The sequence below is a fragment of the Solanum dulcamara genome, chromosome 9 (genome assembly GCF_947179165.1).
Source record: "Solanum dulcamara chromosome 9, daSolDulc1.2, whole genome shotgun sequence".
NCBI lineage: Eukaryota > Viridiplantae > Streptophyta > Magnoliopsida > Solanales > Solanaceae > Solanum > Solanum dulcamara.
The window spans coordinates 75,619,280-75,638,281 of NC_077245.1; the positions used below are offsets into that span (position 1 = coordinate 75,619,280).

At 35.7% G+C, this 19,002-nt stretch overlaps 1 protein-coding gene across 1 annotated transcript; it reads right to left on the reverse strand.

The window, feature by feature from the left end:
• Nucleotides 1–981: 981 nt before the first annotated feature.
• On the reverse strand, nucleotides 982–12,356 carry LOC129902145 (DDT domain-containing protein PTM-like). The gene is made up of 10 exons (XM_055977207.1): nucleotides 12,162–12,356; nucleotides 11,034–12,008; nucleotides 9,714–10,418; nucleotides 8,366–9,551; nucleotides 4,191–4,482; nucleotides 3,910–4,034; nucleotides 3,329–3,786; nucleotides 3,220–3,248; nucleotides 2,666–3,118; nucleotides 982–2,560 (listed from the first exon to the last, which is right to left on the reverse strand). The coding sequence occupies exons 2-10, from the start codon at nucleotides 11,858–11,860 to the stop codon at nucleotides 1,521–1,523; spliced, it is 5,115 nt and encodes a 1,704-aa protein (XP_055833182.1). The 5' UTR covers nucleotides 11,861–12,008; nucleotides 12,162–12,356; the 3' UTR covers nucleotides 982–1,520.
• Nucleotides 12,357–19,002: the final 6,646 nt, after the last annotated feature.

Genomic DNA, 19,002 nt, shown 5'->3' on the forward strand with positions numbered 1-19,002 from the left:
ACAATCGAGACTACGCTAAGTAGGTGCCTCTGAGATTGTTCTAACAGGTATAAACTGATTCAACGTAACATTAACCTCTGGAGGTGAATAGATATTCATTTTCACAATAAAAAATAGCGTGACACCAATCTAATTGAATTTTTTTTATTTCGAGACATTTGATAGACTAAATTGGCCTCCAAAGTTGTCTAGATCCTTGAGTGTCTTAAGCTGCGTTAAAGCAAATCGTCTGTAATAGTGTTAATGTCAGTGTACATAAATTGTCGGTGATTGATTCGACAGACATTCGCACTGAAGGATATTTCCTAGCACCAAACTCTATTATTTACTAAAGCCTTGCAACAATATATGGACTGTGTTCCTAGTACAATCAAGACGTCGTAGTGTTATCTTTAGTTGATCTTTATCTCACCATCTAATTACAGTCTATCAACACATTTGCTTTCCCAACTGAGTACTACTTATCCAATATCCAGTCATTATACACCCTTTGCTCAGTGTTCAGGAAAGCGAGTGCTGCCATGCAAGCCAGTCATGCTTCGCAGACTAGAAGCGATGGAGGTGAAGAGAAGCGGTTGCTTCAAAGCCTGAAGCTTGACAATGCGCAAAGCAAAGGAAGCGACGATTAATTTTTTTGAAGTCTTAAAAGGTCGATTAAAGGGGGGAAAAAAGAGCTGTGACCTCTTATTTCAAGAGACCCAGTTTAATTTGACTATTGGTCTGCTTCTCTAAAATTTTCACTCATCTAGAGTTTTTCATTAGAAATTTTGCTTATATATATTCTTTATTTATTTTGATCTTTTTTCTTTCAACTTATGCTTCACTTCAATGGAACGAGCGCTTCATCTCATGCTTCACTTAAAGCGTGAAGCAGAACCTTGTCGCTTTTTTCCGCTTCATGGTTTCCTGAACGCTGCTTTCCCTAATTAGATTCATAACCCTGTGAATATCACGGTGCTCCCCCTTCAGAAACACAAGGTGTAACCAAAATATGCCAACTCCATTCAATGAAATTTAAAAATGCAGATGGTGAAAAAGAATGTCTAACTAATGGCCTCTTTATACAGTCAAAAATATCAGATAAGCCCAACAAAAAGGAGTTGCTTATCCACCAAGGTTGGAGCAAATACCACAACCTCCTACTAAAACATTTTCTACATGTATACTGCGCATGATTGGTTTCCTATAATCCAGCTATACTCATTCGAAAGAACTACAAGACTTGTTGATTACGAAAGGTCACAGATCAGATGAGGGAAATTTGCAGGTTGCGAAATTGCAGCAGCCTCATCACTGAACCTTGAATGTGTAGACATGCTCTAGCTGTGCTTAGCAGAACAATTACCTGCTGGCATCATGAGTGACTTCGACCTCCTTATCTATTTGTGACAAAAGCAGCAATAGCAGCTTGTATCAGCAAATAGTCTGTCCGGGAAACTGCATCAAGAATCCAACTATCCGGGCTTGATGCACCTCTAGCTTCAATCAGAAAGATCACAAAAAAATGATGTAAGCATCGACTATCTCCAATCCCTGCAGTGGCCACACCTCCAACCTGTTTCTCCAAACAACTCTTCAACCCAAGGTGAACAATGACTGTGGATCCATATGCCACACATTTGACAACAAAGATCAGGGCAAGGTTCAGAATGAGAACACATTTTACAAGGGACAGTAACAGCAGCGGAATCTATGCTAAGTGCATGCTCGTGCTGGAAGTAAGACATATCAGAAAGTCCATCAGATGGAAACCCCAACAATGTGTCAACGTTGTCTGTTAAATTAGCAGATCCATCAAGAGGGCCACAATCATCAGATGCAAGCAATTCATTGAAAGAGAAATAGGTCTGAGGTTCAAACTCCATATCATCATACTGGAGATCAGTATATTCAAACATCATCCCTTCCTCAAAACCATTTCTGGAAGTATCCCATTCAACCTCAAGAGGTGTGGATAATTCAACATTTGTGGGGTTGTTGGCAAAAGAAGTATCTGAATCCTTATCCATTCCTCCATTTCTTCGTACTGGCAGTTTAGTACCCCGTTCTGCATTAGCTGGTATTTCATCTGCAGAAATCATTATGTTTCCTCCAAAAAAATCAGCATTGGAAGGATTGCTTGCAAAAGAAGAATCCAAATCATTCTCATTCTTTACATGCCTTCTCACAGGCAATTTTTTAGGGCCCAGCACAGACATGGGTGCAGCATTCCATTCACAATCAGCTTCCGGGAATTGCTCACTGAATTCTTCTGAGGTAGAAACATAAAGAGAATTATCATCCTCTAGATACATGTTGTCCTCCGTTGAAGGCACCACTTGAGTAGACATCTCATCATCCATATTTAGCTCTGAAATCATCCCAGAACCAAACTCCATTCCTGAATTATCTATCTTTGAAGCCTTTGGGCGCATTCTCTTTTCTTCCAACTGTTTTTTGCTTTCTGGATCCAAATAAGGACAGATGGGTATTCTAGTCCTACGGCATCTAGAACATTTGAACCCCATAACGTCATAAACTTTTGACTCTTCAAGTCCAACAGCATCAGCATGAAACCAATCTGAAAACTCAGAATGTATTAATTATCGCTCTAAACCTAAAAAGTAATGTAACATATATTCATGATTAACAGGGTAAAAAGAATTCCTCCCAGGAACAAACTTACTTGAACAGGTTTCACAGCGGATGTACATCAAATCAGGATCGTATGTTCTGCGACAAAGGTGGCAAGTAGGTATGAGAGAATCCCTGTCTGGATTGCCCTTCAGAAGTATGTTTCTTAATCTAAACTCAGTGCCAGTGTCTTCACTCTTCTTTTTCCAAATGACGCCTAAGTTGCGCTTTGTTTTTGCAGTGGAGTTCGAGGAATTGCCATGCTTCATCCCAGAAGAATGCTTCAAAGTGGCAATGGAGGCTGATGGACGATTAAAATTATCAACATTATCTCCTTTGTTGGCTGATATTGGTTTTGGAAAGTATTTTCCTTGCAGGAGTAAAGGACTTTTTGGAGATTCATCACTGCATTTAGCTTGAGAAAGGGCTCTATTTTGGCTACACTGTTTGCAAGTTTTTGTAGCATCAATTGTTGAACTAACTGTACAGAGCTCGTGACAGAGACCTGCAAAAGAGATAATATGGATAAACTCCCAGATCAACTAGCTAGACCGCATAACAAAATGATAGTAACTGATACAAGAAATATATGATATATTATAGTACCTTGGCATGTATTGCACTTGACCGCATTCCTGAGAAAGTGAGATCGCATAAATAAGCGAACATGAGAAAAAGCAGAAAAGAAATTTTGATTAATGCATTAAATGGATACCTGAATGTCACATCTGCTTGACATGAAGCACAACAATACGTATCATTGCCATCTCTCTTCCGAACCAGATAAGAGAAAATATCTTTACAAGGAGCCCTCAAGGATTTTTTCTGTGTAAATGCACTTGTGGGTTTGTTTGCTGAAGGCAGATCTTTTCCCATTTTTTCTTCATACTCTTTTATAAGATACAAAGGAATCCGCAACTCAGAAAACCAATATTTTTCCTTTCCATCCTGTGTTTGCTCTACTTCTACTACACTTTTCATCACCCGAGATGGGAGATGCTTCTGATTCCCAAAAGCAACACCATACCTAATCTCATTTTCAACAACTCTTTTGTTGCATATATAAGCATTTCTGAAAGCTGAAGCTTCTGTTTCTGGACCTTTCCCATCTTGAATGCTCTGCTCGGGACGAACAAGGTCACTCCATCTCACGTGCATGTCTAGATACTTCACCTGTAAGGGAAAAGAACAACTTCTTCACTAAGATTGAACATCAGAAGAAACACTTGATCCAGACTTGCAGCAAAAGCTTGTCACAAAAAGGAGCTTCAATCTTTAGCAATATATCTCAATCACCTGAAGCGCAAGCTGTGATGTTGTCTTACACATATCAACTGCAGCCCGCCAAACAAGCTGCCTATTTCTTTTGGCAGTCTCAGACCCTTCAGCATAATAAATACCAGGTATCTTTCTTACACCACCTGCAAGAGAATAAGCTATTAATGAATTCTCATGGCATTTATATTTGTATTCCACTGAACTTATGGTAAGTCATAATGAAATATTCCTTCTTTTCGACAACTGAAAAATTGAAAATTTGCAGTACAAAAAAGGTAATGGGGGTATCTCAAAGACACCTTGAAGTGCAGCTTTCTTCACCATCCTTCGGGGTAGGGTCCCCTTCTGGAATATAAACTTAGAAATCAATCCACCTCTCCACCAAGTGAAGTCAGTTGGTATATCCTGGCACTCATCAGCAGTGGCTTCAACAATAGCCATTGGTTTCCTACCACGTCTCCCTGGTTTACGCTTTTGAGTTGATCCAGCAGCACCAGCAGCTGAATGGGTGATAGAAGACACAGATGATCCACCGTCAACAAGCTTTGTCCAATCCATAGAAAATGCAACTAGGCGGATATTCTCCTCAAGCTGCAAACATAAATCCATACACTACATTCATCAGCACAAAGAACAGAATATTCTATAGATAAAAGCATATGTAGGAAGTAGTTATAGATGTCAAAGGTTAGGGCATATCACAAAGTATCTATCTTTCGAATTATTCTAATAACACAATGCAGTTAAATGCAAAGTTTCCAAATAAAGCCAGAATTGTCTAGCCCTTCTAAATTCTATAGCAGCCTAAAAAATTGCAAAAATCTGTTGGAATTCAAACAATGTGCAACTAAGAAATCAAGGCTGCAACTTAAGCAGTATGGAATTTCCCCGTGGTTTCTGGATTTCATACTTCAGACCAAAGATTGATGAACCACAAACATAATCAAAGCACAGAACCTAAGCACTTAGCCCACTTGCGGCAAAAAGAATACTCACTAAATAAACCGATGACGGAACAAATATTACATGTGCAGATATCCTGTATACCCTGCACCACATTACTCAAAAGCTGTTCACTGCTGCTCCCTGATGGCAATTAACTCCACATCCCCCTTTCTCTTTGCCATGCAAACCTCTCATTATTTTACCAGAGTTACATTTGGCTTAAAAAACAAAAGGCAAAATAAGATAAATTGGTTTCTTCAGTAATACTGAAACTGAACTAGTTGCCTAATATTCTTAAAAATGGACTGTTTATGTGGGCATCTAACGTACTAGTTTCTTTACCATAAAATATTTAGCAATGTTTATTCTACTGCTTCACATTATTACTTTAACCTAGACGATGTTTGGTAGAGGTGAAAAGATGAGAAGTAAGATAGGTAGACTGTACAAGACAAGAAATAAGGGCTATTTTCCCAAGATTGTTTACAAAGTAAAAGAGGAGACGAAGTATTATCCTCTACATTGTTCTTTACACCAAAACTAAAGAGATACAATACAATTTCATTTTACTTTTTGTATAGAATTGGATATATCTTCAAAACATCTGTCATTTCTTGCTCTCCACACAAAACAGATACAAGATGGTATTATCCTCCACCAACTCTTCTGGCTTTTAACCTCCCCTACTAATCCAAAGGCTTAGTGAATTTGTTGTATGTTCAGGCATGATCCACCTAGGGTTCGTGAGGCTAAGAAAAATTTCCCATAACTAAACAATGAATTTGCAATGGAGGAGCAGATAGTTGTTTGTCTCCTCTTAGTTGTTACAAAGAAAGCACCTAGACACCAATTGCATTTCTTTCCTATGTAGCCCTACATGAGTAAGACAAGCCCTCTTAACACCATCCATGTAAAGCACTTCACTGTGGTAGGTGTTAAGCTTTTCCAAATGAAGTTCCATTGGTATAGTGGCCACCCCTGGATTGTCCAACACTGGCACACACTTGCCTTAGGATTGTTGCATATTGTAAATAGATCAGAGAATGGTTCTTATATTCACTAAGAGAAGCTTGATCAATCCATCCTTCTTTCCAGAACTGAATCTTACTACCATTACCTACCTTGAGTTTTTGCTTCCAGCAGATGCCATAAGGCCCCTGATAGATTTCCACACTCCAACTCAAAAGGGTTCTGTGATTGCTTTTGTACGCTTAGAGCTTGTCTCATCAAACTTTTCCTTAAATAGCTCCTTCCAAAGAGCACGTTCCTCACCATGGTATCTCCAAAATCACTTCACCAATAAGCTATTATTCTGTAACCTTAGATTTCTTATTCCCAATCCACCCCTTTTTTGCTAAGTAATATTATTTACCAGTTTACCAAGCAGTACCCCTTCCCTTCTTTGCAGTCTCACTATAGAAAATTCCTCCTCAGTTTCTTTCCTCTGTTTTTTCTACTATGTTATCCCAAATCTCCACTGCCTTGCGTTTGCTTCCCAATGGCATGCCAAGGTAAGTTGTTGGTATATTCCCCACACTGCACCCTAGAGTATATTTGCCAATTCTTGAATTTAAGGGACCTCCTTGATGAGAAAAAAACTGTTTTCCCCCGTTGACCCTCAAACCTCATGATCTTCCATAACTAGGTTGCTTTTAGTTGTTATCTGTTATTTCTTATACTTCCGTTACTTCTTTTTTGGACTGTTTTTTCTTGAGCAGAGCTGAGGGTCTATCACAAACAGCCTCTCTACCTCTAAGGTACGGGAAAGGTCTGTGTACACTCTACCCTCCCCAATCCTCACTCTGCGGGACTACACTAGGTATGTTGTTGTATTTATTATTACAAAAAAATTGAAAATAACGTAGAGCTACAACATTTACTCCACCCAATCCATTTGTTGTCGAAACCCATACCATTCACCAAACTAAGAAAGTATGACCAGCTGACATGATCAAAAGCCTACTCTTTGTCCAGCTTGCATATAATCCCCGCCTCCTCTTGTCTCATTCTGCTTTCTAGGCATTCATTTGTAATGAGTACTGTATCCATTATTTGACTGCCTTTAATAAAGGTCATTTGTGTGTCCGCCACCAGCACATTGACCACCCTCTTTAATCTTTTTGTCAACATTTTGAAACATCTTATAGAAGCTCCCTGCTAAGCTTAAATTAAGGAATTTTATTGAAATATATGTATTGAATGAGGAGAAAAAAACATGGAATATGGATGACGATAGCTATTATCATGTCTTTCAAAGTTAAAGAAAGATCTATTAATCATATAAGAAAGAAATTTCAAAAAAAAAAGTCCTTGACAACAAGGGAGATCAATCTAGGCATAGTTTTCGTGATTTTATATCTCATCTGGTGGGATAATCCCCTATGAAGAATTCTCTCTCAAGTTTCCCTAATACTTCCATGGCAAATAAACGACATGATCTCAACTAGTTTATACAGCTCAACAGACCTCAACTGGGAACTTGACGAATACATGAGCTTGATGTCTCATCTGAACGAGGCACCACCACTGTCTACCCAAATTGATTATTGATTACCTTTTTTTGGAATCCTAATTCCAAAGGTGATTTCTCTTTTGGGAGCTGCCACTCCTCTTTGACAGGCTCCACCTCCTCACTTCCCTTTTGGCCTTGGAAATCTATTTGAAAGAACAAGGCACTTTACGAAGTCAAATGCTTCAATTGGCTTGTAGCATAGGGTAAATAACATAATCTTATTTCAAACAATCTCCAGAAAGAGGCATTTCACTAAACACTAGATGCTCCCCTCCTAAAGTGGATGTGTAGGATATCAACAATCTTTTCCTTAAATGTAATGTTACATGTGAAATTTGGCATTTTTTTCTTTAATACCCAGGGCATCAAATAAGCTTTGAGCTCCATGGATTTTCTCCTAACTTGGCAAAAGACAGACATGACAAAATCCTCCTACAAAAGAACACTATCCCTGTTGTTATATGGTGGGTCATGTGAAAGGAAAGAGTTTCTAGAGTCTTCAGAGAAGGGTCAATATTGTGAACCTTAAACATAAATCTATATTCCGTATGATGAAGAACATGGAAGTACATTTTTGCTACCAATGTTATAGAGTAGGTTGCCAAGACATACTTTTCTTAGCTCTTTATATTCTCTACCATGTTCTCTTTATGAACGAACTCACTCCGACATTTTGGTGGCAACATCAATTAAATATGCATATTACCTAACAAAAAGAAGTACACATTTCGAAAGAAAATATCCATACAATCGAAAAAAATACGATTGACACAAATTGACAGCCATTTTCAGATTCAATTATAAGTGAGTTAAATGAATTACGCTACCAAGTAGCCCCTAATACTACTAGCATAAAGTACTATTTAATGTTCAAAAACAATAAACAAAATACATTTTTTATCAACTAATATGGTGAATTGAGAACTGGTAACAAACATTTTAAGAGAAACAATGATCAAGAAAGTGGACATTACGCTAGCTAACATTAACATAAACAAAAGTCTGCAAAACACTTACTTCGAGCAAAAGAGACTTGATCACACTGCAACTAGAAGCTTGCTCTGCCTGTTTACGCCATTGCTTTCTAAAAGCTGCACTCTGAAATGGGCCACCTATCAGACCAGTTAAGCTCTCCTCCATCAATATAATATATGTGGCAATACCAGGAAGACTTCCCTCACCACCCTTTGCAGGACGTAGACCACTAAGTATCTTCACAGCGCCCTTAATGGCATTTGATGCTGCAGCATTCAACAAGCATCCCCTCTTACTAGCGACAGAAGCCTTACAACTAAGACACCAACTGCATCTTTCCCTTGGTACTTCCACGAGTTTCTTTTCTGTATTCGGCCAAAAAAAGCGCACTGCTACTGATGAGAAAGCTTTAGCTTGAAGTAGAAAACTTGCAGATAATTGTTTACGCTTATTGTCTGAAACGCGATTCTCAGATGCCTGATTTTCTTCAGAAGAAAGGATAGCTAGACTAGCAGCAGCAGATGCCGCAAATTCTCCATGCAGGTAACTATTTATATATCCTTGAGGTTTGAAAGATGAACCCATGTATAAGCAACCATTTCCATGAGACACCATGACACCAGCATAAGTACCATTAATTTGTTCCAAGTAGTTACTGTGGCTTGAGGTATGCATAGCAGTCTTTACCAAATTTGGGCCATCTTGTTCAGTCCACTCAGAAGGAATAAGTTGCTGGTCAGCTGAACCAGTACATACACTGGATTTCACTTGAATTTGTTCAGATGGCAACGAATCCATAGGTGTGTTACTCTGTCTCGCTATAGAATCAATATTTGCCAGACAGAGACCATCAGGTCGGGAAACTGCACCGAGATTCTCATTCTGCATTGGTTCCATCGGGAAGCTGCCTAGAAGAGCATTTCCTGCACCATATTCAGTGACACAACTTGCAGTATTCTCTTCCCCATGACTTTCTGTAATCAAGGAATTAAGTGATGACGAAAGGCAACCACCTGTTGTACATTCTCCTTGCCTCCTAATTTCAGAAAGTTCACCATTGGGGAAAATGATATTGACTGGAAGTTCCCAGTACTGAATAATTCCTTTGCATATTTCCAAATATAAGGAATAATGCTGCACATTGGCATTGAGCGCTTGCAGGACCTTGGGTATGTCGTTGTCATAGTAGTATCTCACATTACAGTCTGAGCCAGCCAAAGCCTTCAACCTATAATAGACGATTAAAAATTACATTAAAAAGGAGAATCAGAGGTAGATTTCAGCATGAACTACTTGAGATTAAGGGCATTATATATCTCCACATAGAACATCCCATAATCAAATGCTGCAACTTAACAGAGTCAATAAATATAGAAGTTCAGAGACATACACAAGTAGATGATTGCAAGTGCCCATAAAGACTTGTCCATAGGAATCAACACCAAACACCTCTGATCCTTTCAGAGTTGTTCCCCTTGTAATTTTGGGCCCAAGCTCATTGACTGTGCACTCGGGACAATACCATGCTCCTTCTGGTATATACATCTTGGAAACACCAATGCACCTACCATGGTAAGATGATGGACAGCCATCACAGCAAAGTAATGTTCCATCCATACCGCAGAGACGGCACTCGTCACCATTACCATCTTGATCAACATCACGAATGGAATCTTGTCCACTAACTTTGGGAGCCAAAGAAGTAGTATTAGAAGAGACATTTGTTTCACTGTTTTCTTTACTAAGCTTGATGGCTTCTTGGTCCTTGCAGGCAGAAGTTTTAGAGTACCGTGGATGCACTCTGCGTGGTCCAATAACTGGGGCAAAAGCTGTACCGCCATCTGAATCAATTCCTACCTCTGATTCCTCGCGCATGTCAATTTCTTCTCTTAGCTCTTCAGAATCTAGGACACTGTCGCACAAGATCTGCAGAACTATGAGTTTCCTGCAGGCAGATAATGAGTAGTATTCCTTCTCCAAAGTATGGGGATAAAAACCTTTCCAACCATGTTCATCTGTGTATCCCATTCCCGTTAAATAATGAACTAGATAAGCAGCCCAAGTCATTGTATCAAGCAAGCTCCAATCAATGTTCCTACAAGCAGGCAGCAATAGTCAAGCTTCCAAAATGTACACTACTAAATTGTATAATTACATAGAAACCTAAATATGAAATCCTGTAAGCACGACTGCACTGACTCTTGCTTATGCTGAAATAAATACATTAGTTAAGCATTTCAAGATCTCCTCCATGAAAAGTACAGTGACAAGGAATATTCAACAAAAGTGAATAACTGCTACTGCTTGCAAAAATGATATATAATCAGCACGGAAAATATTCAAGCACATCCCAAACATACAAACAATGCCATGCCACGATTAATTAAAACAGCTGAACTGTTAGGAAAGTATGTCATTCAATGCCTTAATACAGGCAAAGTCAAACTGCATGAGGACACACTGTAATGGAACTTCATGTCATAAACCATCATTTGAATTTTTCTTCTGACAAGTTATCTAGCTTTTAGTTTATTTTTACCATGTCATAATCAAGGCATTCTTCAAGTTCAGTGATGCATTTTTCAGAAGGACAGCATGACAGGAAGCACCTCCCAAACAAAACCAAAACAACATTAAAATAAAACTGACTAGAACTTGGTCCAGCAGTTTTTCAAAAAATATCCTAGATGAAATAGGCAAATAAACTCACCTTACGCATTTTGATGCAAGCTCAGAACCATCAGATGACAGCTTTTCAAGGTGACGCCTCAAAACACGCATTAGAGCAACATGAATAGAGTCCAGCAACGAGTTTGGAACAGAACAGCTGAGTGCACCCACAAAGTCATCAAGTCCAAAGGGACTTAGAAACAATGTGGTGCTAAATGTCCGTAAAAAGCTATAAATGGATAAAAGGTGTGGTACATACTCCTCTGGAATACCAATATTGCCAGAAGATGGAGGCAGTTCAGGTGCAGGAACAAGAGGCTTTTCCACCTCTGAACTTAAATCCTGCTCCTCATCATCTTCAGACAAATCGCTCAGTGAATCAGCATCAGTATCTACTTGCATCTTCTCAAGTTTAACAGGACAATCATTCCTCAAGTCACTCGAATCTGGCACTTCTTCAATCCCATCAACTACAGCACTGATCGGATCAGCCTCAATCTCAACCTGAGAAGCAACATCCTTTACCTCCCTACCTGCCACCATTTCATTCAACTTTTTCTTCCTGTCCAACCATTCACCAACCAACTCATCCTCTTCAACCAAAACCTCTTTCAATTCACCCGTATCCAAATCTTCACAATCTCCATCATCATAATCCACCCTATACAACCCCGAATCATAAAACATAATCTTTCCCAAAAATAACCCATTTCCCTCAAATTCCTTCCTCACATACCTACCCACCAATGATTTAGGCTTCAATCCAACAGCCCTTTTCTTCCCATCTTGATCAACCTCCACATTTGTTACATCCTTTCTTCTCCTTTTCCTCCCTCTCCTTTCTGATCTACCCACACCACCCTCCATTCCAAAAACCCAACTCAATTCCCAATCCAATTCACACCATAAACCAAAAAAATCCAACAAAATAAAAATCTGGGGTCCCTTCGCTTCACTTAACAATCGCACTCTTTCAACAAAATCCACTCAAATTTTACCCTTTTATAGATTCTTCCTTCAGATCGCACAAACCCAACAAAGAAAACAAACAAATAAATCAGCAAAATCTTACCATTTTATACAAATCTATAACTACCCTTTACAGAAAAACACAAGTACAACAAACATAAATTACACAAAGATTATATAAAACACATAAAAATCTTACCTTTTTAAGCAAAAACCACAAGAACCGCCATTGAAAAGATAATGGAAGAAGGGAAATGTATAGATAAGAGAAATGGGAAAAAGGGTTATAGCCCTAAAAACGAAAAGGCAAAATCAAGATTCTTCAGTACCCAAAGTTTAATTGTGTGGGCTTTCTGGATATTGTTTTCCTTACCCAAAGCGTAACTCAGTGAGTCCAATTTTCTAACTCAATGACTCGGACAATATAATTCAAACAAAAAAAATCATTTCAATGTTTGATTGTTTTATGAAGGAAAATATTTTTCACCGACTAGGGAGGGAAATGACTTCCCTAGCTTTCTAGGCGATAGTTTTTTGACGTTATAACTATCAAATTTTTGACGACGGTTATTTTTCGTTGTAACTTTTGATTACGTATAACGATTTTAACGAATATTTAAAAATTATTATTAACTTTGGTAATTGGTTTTTTTATTTATTTATGATATTTGATTTACTAAATTATTATTGATCATTAAAAACTATATTTATTTAAAAGATAATTATCATTAATCAAATAATGTATCTTATGTTATTAAGTTCTATAAAACTCAAATAACATTTTGTATATACTTATTCTTATAAAAAAAAACATATTCATCATATGATCCAGCGAAATACGTCTTTATAAATCAATCATCACTTCATATAGCACTAGGAAGAATGATAAAAAAAATTACACGTTAAATTGTGTTTTTGTCCTCCTAACTATAAAAAAAATAGGCACTTATTAATATCTTATAAAACTTTATTTTTAATGTAGTATAATTCTTGAAGAATGTAAGAGTTGTAGTTGTGATTGTTTTTAAAAATATTCAAATTCAAACATAATTAAAAAAAAAAATCTTAACACGTGACTTTAAAAAGTATCATTTACCTATAACAAATTCAAATAGCTTGCACTACATCTTAATTTCAGCAATAACATGTATTTGATCATCAAAAAATTACCAATTATATGTTAATTCTTCAATGATTTCCTTTAATTTCTTGACACTAGTGTAGACCTACATTAATGAGTTCAAATAATTATAATCCAATAAAAACTTTGATGATACATGTCAAACACAATTAGTGACAACTGTTTATATTTACCAATATCGATTATAGTGAAACAATTGAAATTACTTCATCCTTAATTAAAAATTTTAAATTTGAATCTCCATAAATATATTTTATAATGCATGAATCTAAATTAATCGGCCTCAATATAAATATCTGACACACAAAATGAAAAACTCCCAAAAAATATCTATATCTATCTATCTATCTCTATATATATATTTTTTTTTAAAAAAAAGGGGGTGGGGGTAAGACAAAAAGGAAACAAAGCTAATCACCGTATAGTGAGTCAACTCGGTCCCATTTTAATTTCTATTAAACTTGTTTCTTTTTTTTTTTCTTTTTTTCTCAATTACACCAACCAAATAACAGAAAACTTATTGGCGGGAAGAATATGTTTTAATGATTTTGTGTTACCCGCCAAACATCTTTGTAACTTAAGAAGAAAAAAATGCTCTAAAATATTTTGCAACAATTTATATTCTTTTGGAATTTTACATTGATTGTCGTATTTTATAAAGCATTAGTATGTCCTATGCTAAGTAGCACAAATTTCATTTATACATTTAAATTATGATTTATTTTAATTAAACACTTAATAAAATATTTATATTATCTTGTTGTTAATTTGACTATCTAATAGATGCTTCAAAGTGCGTGCAGAAGTTTTCATCTTGTGTTCAACGAGTAAATTTTATTTAGACACTTGAACACATCATAAGTGGCCCTTTTAGACACAAGATGTTGATGTATTAAGTCGTTAAAATATCACAGTTATGCCTCATTTATTTTTATTGAAATTAATATATTTTGACTTAATAACCACTCCAATCATAAAATATGTACTAAAATTTAGACGTATGAATAAAAATAACCATTTGAATATTAATATATTGTTTTAAAATTTAGATATTAACTAATTAAGATTGATGATTTTTCAATATTTAAATATATAAAAAATGTCTTTATTTAAAACTTAATAAACATAAAATTCATCAAAATACGAAATTGATCTAACACCATATATATAGGGCAGTTGGTGGTGGTAATGACTAGGGATGGTGGTCACGGGCGCCCGTTAGGAATGATATTAGTTAGTAAAGGTATCGTGGGTAGTAGCTAGTAGTGACGGTGACAAACAATTGTGGGTGATGATGGTACATGATTGCTAGTGGCGACTGATAGTTGTGGTGAATGGTGATGGTGACGGTTGATAATAAATAGTGACCATTGATAAGTATGATTATTTGTATTGATCAAAGATTGTTGTGGTAATGGTGATTGGTGATTATATTTGCAAATCTTAGTCAACGACGATAACAACTAATTGTGGTAATCGACAGTAATGGTGGTTATGGATAGTGATAGTTAATAATGGTAGGCATCGATAACAATAATTGATCATCGATGGCGATGAATATAGTGGTGAATTGACGAAATTAGTAAAATGTATGTCTAACATTAAGATCGTTGTTAAATTTAAACGAATGAAAATCTTCGTATGATCTCTAGATAGCTTATTTTTTCTTACCCCCTCCCCATTCCTCAGGAACTCATATCCCTTTTTATTCCTTTGGTGATTCGAACTCACAAATTAAGAATTGAAAGTGAAAGATATTTATCATCTGAATGACTCGCTCTTATCTAATAGCTTGTTTTAATATTTGTTATATATATATATATATATATATTATTACCTTAAATGCCATATTTGTCTTAATTGTTCTTTTCTTTTTTTATAATACTATAAATTTATTTTTTAAATTATTAATGCGTAACATTATAAAACAACACCCAAAAAAATAATAATGTCCTTCTAAAGATATATTAGTAATATACACGTATCATGTGATGCATCAACCATATATGATACTAACTTCTTCAAAATTTAAAATTATGAGGGACACAACTACTATTATGAAGTTGCTAGCAACCATATTTTGTTGAATGACTCGAACAAAAGAAAACAAATAAGCATGTATTGAGTAATCTACAATTTCTTAAATTTGTAGCTTATTTAGATACTCAAATTATAGCATGGTTTAATAAAACATATAAATATATGATATATTATTTTTATTAAATATTTTTTATTCATATTTTGGAAAACAATTTGTGCATGTTTACAATCGCTCATTGCGTAGATATACTAATCAATAAAACGTATCTCTCTTTAATTACACACATTAACATCATCTGGAACACGAATAAAGTTTTACGACTTACTCATTTTGAGTTCCATCTTGTATCAGTTGTCCACTTTTTCTTTTACACGCCCTTTAGTAATCATAAATAAGAAAGATAGTTTTACTAATTTTTCTCTTAAGAACCTTTTTGGAACTTTACCAACTTATTTAAACTCTTTAAGAAAAAATCTTTAATTTATAAATTTACGACAACTACTTTCAATAATGTCGATAACTAATATGAGACGGATAAAGTATTAAGATTACACATATTATTAAATGAAGTAACATATTTCTAGTGATCCACATAACGGCATGAGAATAGTCATAAAGATTCTTTCGATGCACTTTATCATATATTCAGTTGTTCGGAAGTCGGAACATTAACTCCAATATAGGCGGGAACTTGTAATACACCCGCATTGCAATTCTATTTTCATAAACAAATAAAAAATCAACTCGTGTTATGAAAGTAATTAAGTTATAAGAAGGGTAAGTAAAATATAGAAAGCAAATAAATAAGAAGAGGAGAGGAAGAACAATAAAATTTTCTTTTGAAACTTTGATTTTCTTGCCACTCTTTGCATTTTACATTGTCTTATTTATAGGCATAAATATGACAATAATTGGAGAGGACAAAACTTAGTGGAAGGGAAAAGAGAAAGGGGAAAAGCAGAAGAAAAAAATGAGAAAGAAGAAAGGGACAACCACTACTTGTATAACACTCCCCCTTGTATGTCCACGTGAAATATGTCTCATTAAAAACTTTACAAGAAATAATATACATAGTTATCCTGAACACCCATAGATATTGTGCCTCGTTAAAACCTTGCTAAGAAAAACTCAGTGGAAAAAAGCCTAGTAAAGGGAAAAGAGTACACACTTCTAATAATATGTCTTGAGTGCTGCCTCATTAAAAACCTTACAAGAAAAAATAGTAGGACAAAACCTTGGTTAAGAAAAAAAGAGTACAACGCGTATTTTATTCCCCCTGATGAAAACTTCATTTGATATTTTGGAGACGACGCATTCCAATCTTATATCTTAGTTTCTCAAAAGTTGATGTTGGTAATGCCTTTGTGAATAAATCTGCAAGACTATCACTTGAATGAACTTGTTGTACACCAATATCACCATTCTTCTGAAGATCATGTGTAAAAAATAATTTTGGTAAAATATATTTTGTTCTGTCTACTTTTATGAAGTCATCCTTCAATTGAGTTATGCAAGCGGCATTGTCTTCGAATATAACTATGGGTACTTTGACATCATTTTTCAGGCCGCATATTTCTTTGATGAACTGTATCATTGATCTCAACCACACTCATTCTCTACTTGTTTCATAAATTGCTATTATTTCAGCATGATTTGAAGAAGTAGCAACAATAGACTGCTTTGTAGATTGTCATGATATAGTAGTTCCTCCGTATGTAAATAGATAGCCTGTCTGAGATCGAGCTTTATGTGGGTCTGATAAACAACTTGCATCTGCATAACCAATAAGGTCTTCACAACATTTGTTAGTATAAAATAAACCCATATCAATGGTATCCTTTAGGTATCGCAAAATATGCTTGATACCGTTCCAATGTCTTTGCGTTTGGGATGAATTATACCTTGCCAACAAATTAACAGAAAATATTATATCAGGCCTGATTGCGTTAGCAAGATACATAAGTTCACCAATAGCACTAAGATATGGTACTTCAGGACCAAAAAATTCTTCATTCTATTCTGGAGGTCAAAATGTATCTTTATTCACTTCAAGTGAACGAACAACCATTTGAGTATTTAATGGATGTGCTTTGTCCATGTAAAATCATTTTAAGATTTTCTCAGTGTGGGCAGATTGGTGGACAAAGACCCCGTTTGTTAAATGTTCAATTTGCAGACCCAGACAAAGTTTTGTCTTTCAAAGATCTTTCATTTCAATTTTTTTCTTTAGATATTCAATCGCCTTTTGGACCTGTTCAAGGGTTCCAATGAGATTTATGTCATCAACATAAACGGCGAGTATAACAAACTCTGATTCCGTTTTCTTTATAAAAATACATGGACAAATGACATCATTTATATAACATTCATTTATCAAGTACTCATTAAGGCGATTATACCACATATGCCCTGATTATTTCAGACCATATAATGATCTTTGCAATTTCATCGAGTACATCTCCCTAGAGTTAGTACATGCTTCAGGCAATTTTAATCCTTCTGGATTTTCATGTAAATTTCATTATCAAGTGAACCATAAAGGTAAGCTGTAACTGCATTTATTAGATGTATTTCAAGATTTTTATGTACAGCTAGACTGATGAGATATCGAAAAGTTATTCCATACATAACAGGTGAATATGTTTCTTCATAGTTGACCCCGGGTCTTTGAGTAAATCCTTGTGCAACAAGGCATGCCTTATATCTTACAATTTCATTTCTCTCATTTCGTTTTTGCACAAAAACCCATTTATAGCCAATTGGTTTTACGCCTTTAGGAGTTTGGACTACAGGTCCAAAAATATCACGTTTAGCAAGTGAGTCTAATTCTGATTGAATTGTCTTTTGCCATTATCGATATTCTTTGACAGATTTAGGCTCAAGACTTTCACTATCTTGCATGAGGTTAGGTGCAACATTATATGCAAAAACATTATCAATCGTGATTTTCGATCGATCTAAATTTATCTCATCACTGGTAGAACTTATTGAAAGTTTTTCATTCACTTGAGTCTAGGGTTCACTAATTTCTTCAGGAATATCAGGATTACTCAAATCTTGACCTTCTTTACGAGGTTCTTTTGTAGTATCATTTTTATTACTCCTCACGCTTCTCTTTCTAGGATTTTTATCCTTTGAACCCAATGATCCACCACGCTTCAGGCGTGTTTGGATTTCAGAAACTATGATACTAGTAGATGATCCTTTGGGGACATCAATCCAGACAGGCACATTCATTGCAGGGATATGTGACTTAATTATTCGTTTCAAATCAGTAAATACATTTAGCATTTGATTTTCTATTTTCTGTAAGTGGATGATCTTCTGAACCTCCTGCTCACATGTGAGAGTAAATGGATCAAAATGAGATAGTGATGAAACTTTCCACGCAATTTCTCTTTTGAGTTCTTTTTTCTCGCCCCCTAATTGAGGGAAAGTTATTTCGTCAAACCGACAATCTGCAAATAGAGCAGTAAATAAGTCTCATATCAACGGTTCAAAGTAACGAATTATGAAAGGTGAGTCAAACCCAACATATATGTCCAACCTTTGTTAAGGGCCCATCTTTGTACGTTGCGGTGGTGCTACAGGCACGTATACCGCACAACCAAAAATTTGTAGATGGGCTATATTTGGCTCATGACCAAATACTAATTGTGATGGAGAGTATTTATTATGATTTGTCGGTCTGAGACTTACAAGTGCTGTTGCATGTAAGATAATATTACCCCAAACAGTAATTTGTCAATTTTGTTTTCATTAGTAAAGGTCTTGTTATCAATTGTAGGTGCTTAATAAATGACTCTGCAAGGCTATTTTGAGTATGAACATGCGCAATAGAATGTTCAATTTTTATTT

Bases quoted from the DNA above. Each gene is read 5' to 3' on its own strand.
- LOC129902145 (XM_055977207.1), bottom strand. From the start codon at position 11,860: ATGGAGGGTGGTGTGGGTAGATCAGAAAGGAGAGGGAGGAAAAGGAGA. The intron at 9,552-9,713 runs GTATGTCTCTGA...CGTCTATTATAG, and splicing joins ACTTGCAATCATCTACTTGT to GTTGAAGGCTTTGGCTGGCT. The intron at 3,787-3,909 runs GTGATTGAGATA...TTTCCCTTACAG, and splicing joins CATCACAGCTTGCGCTTCAG to GTGAAGTATCTAGACATGCA.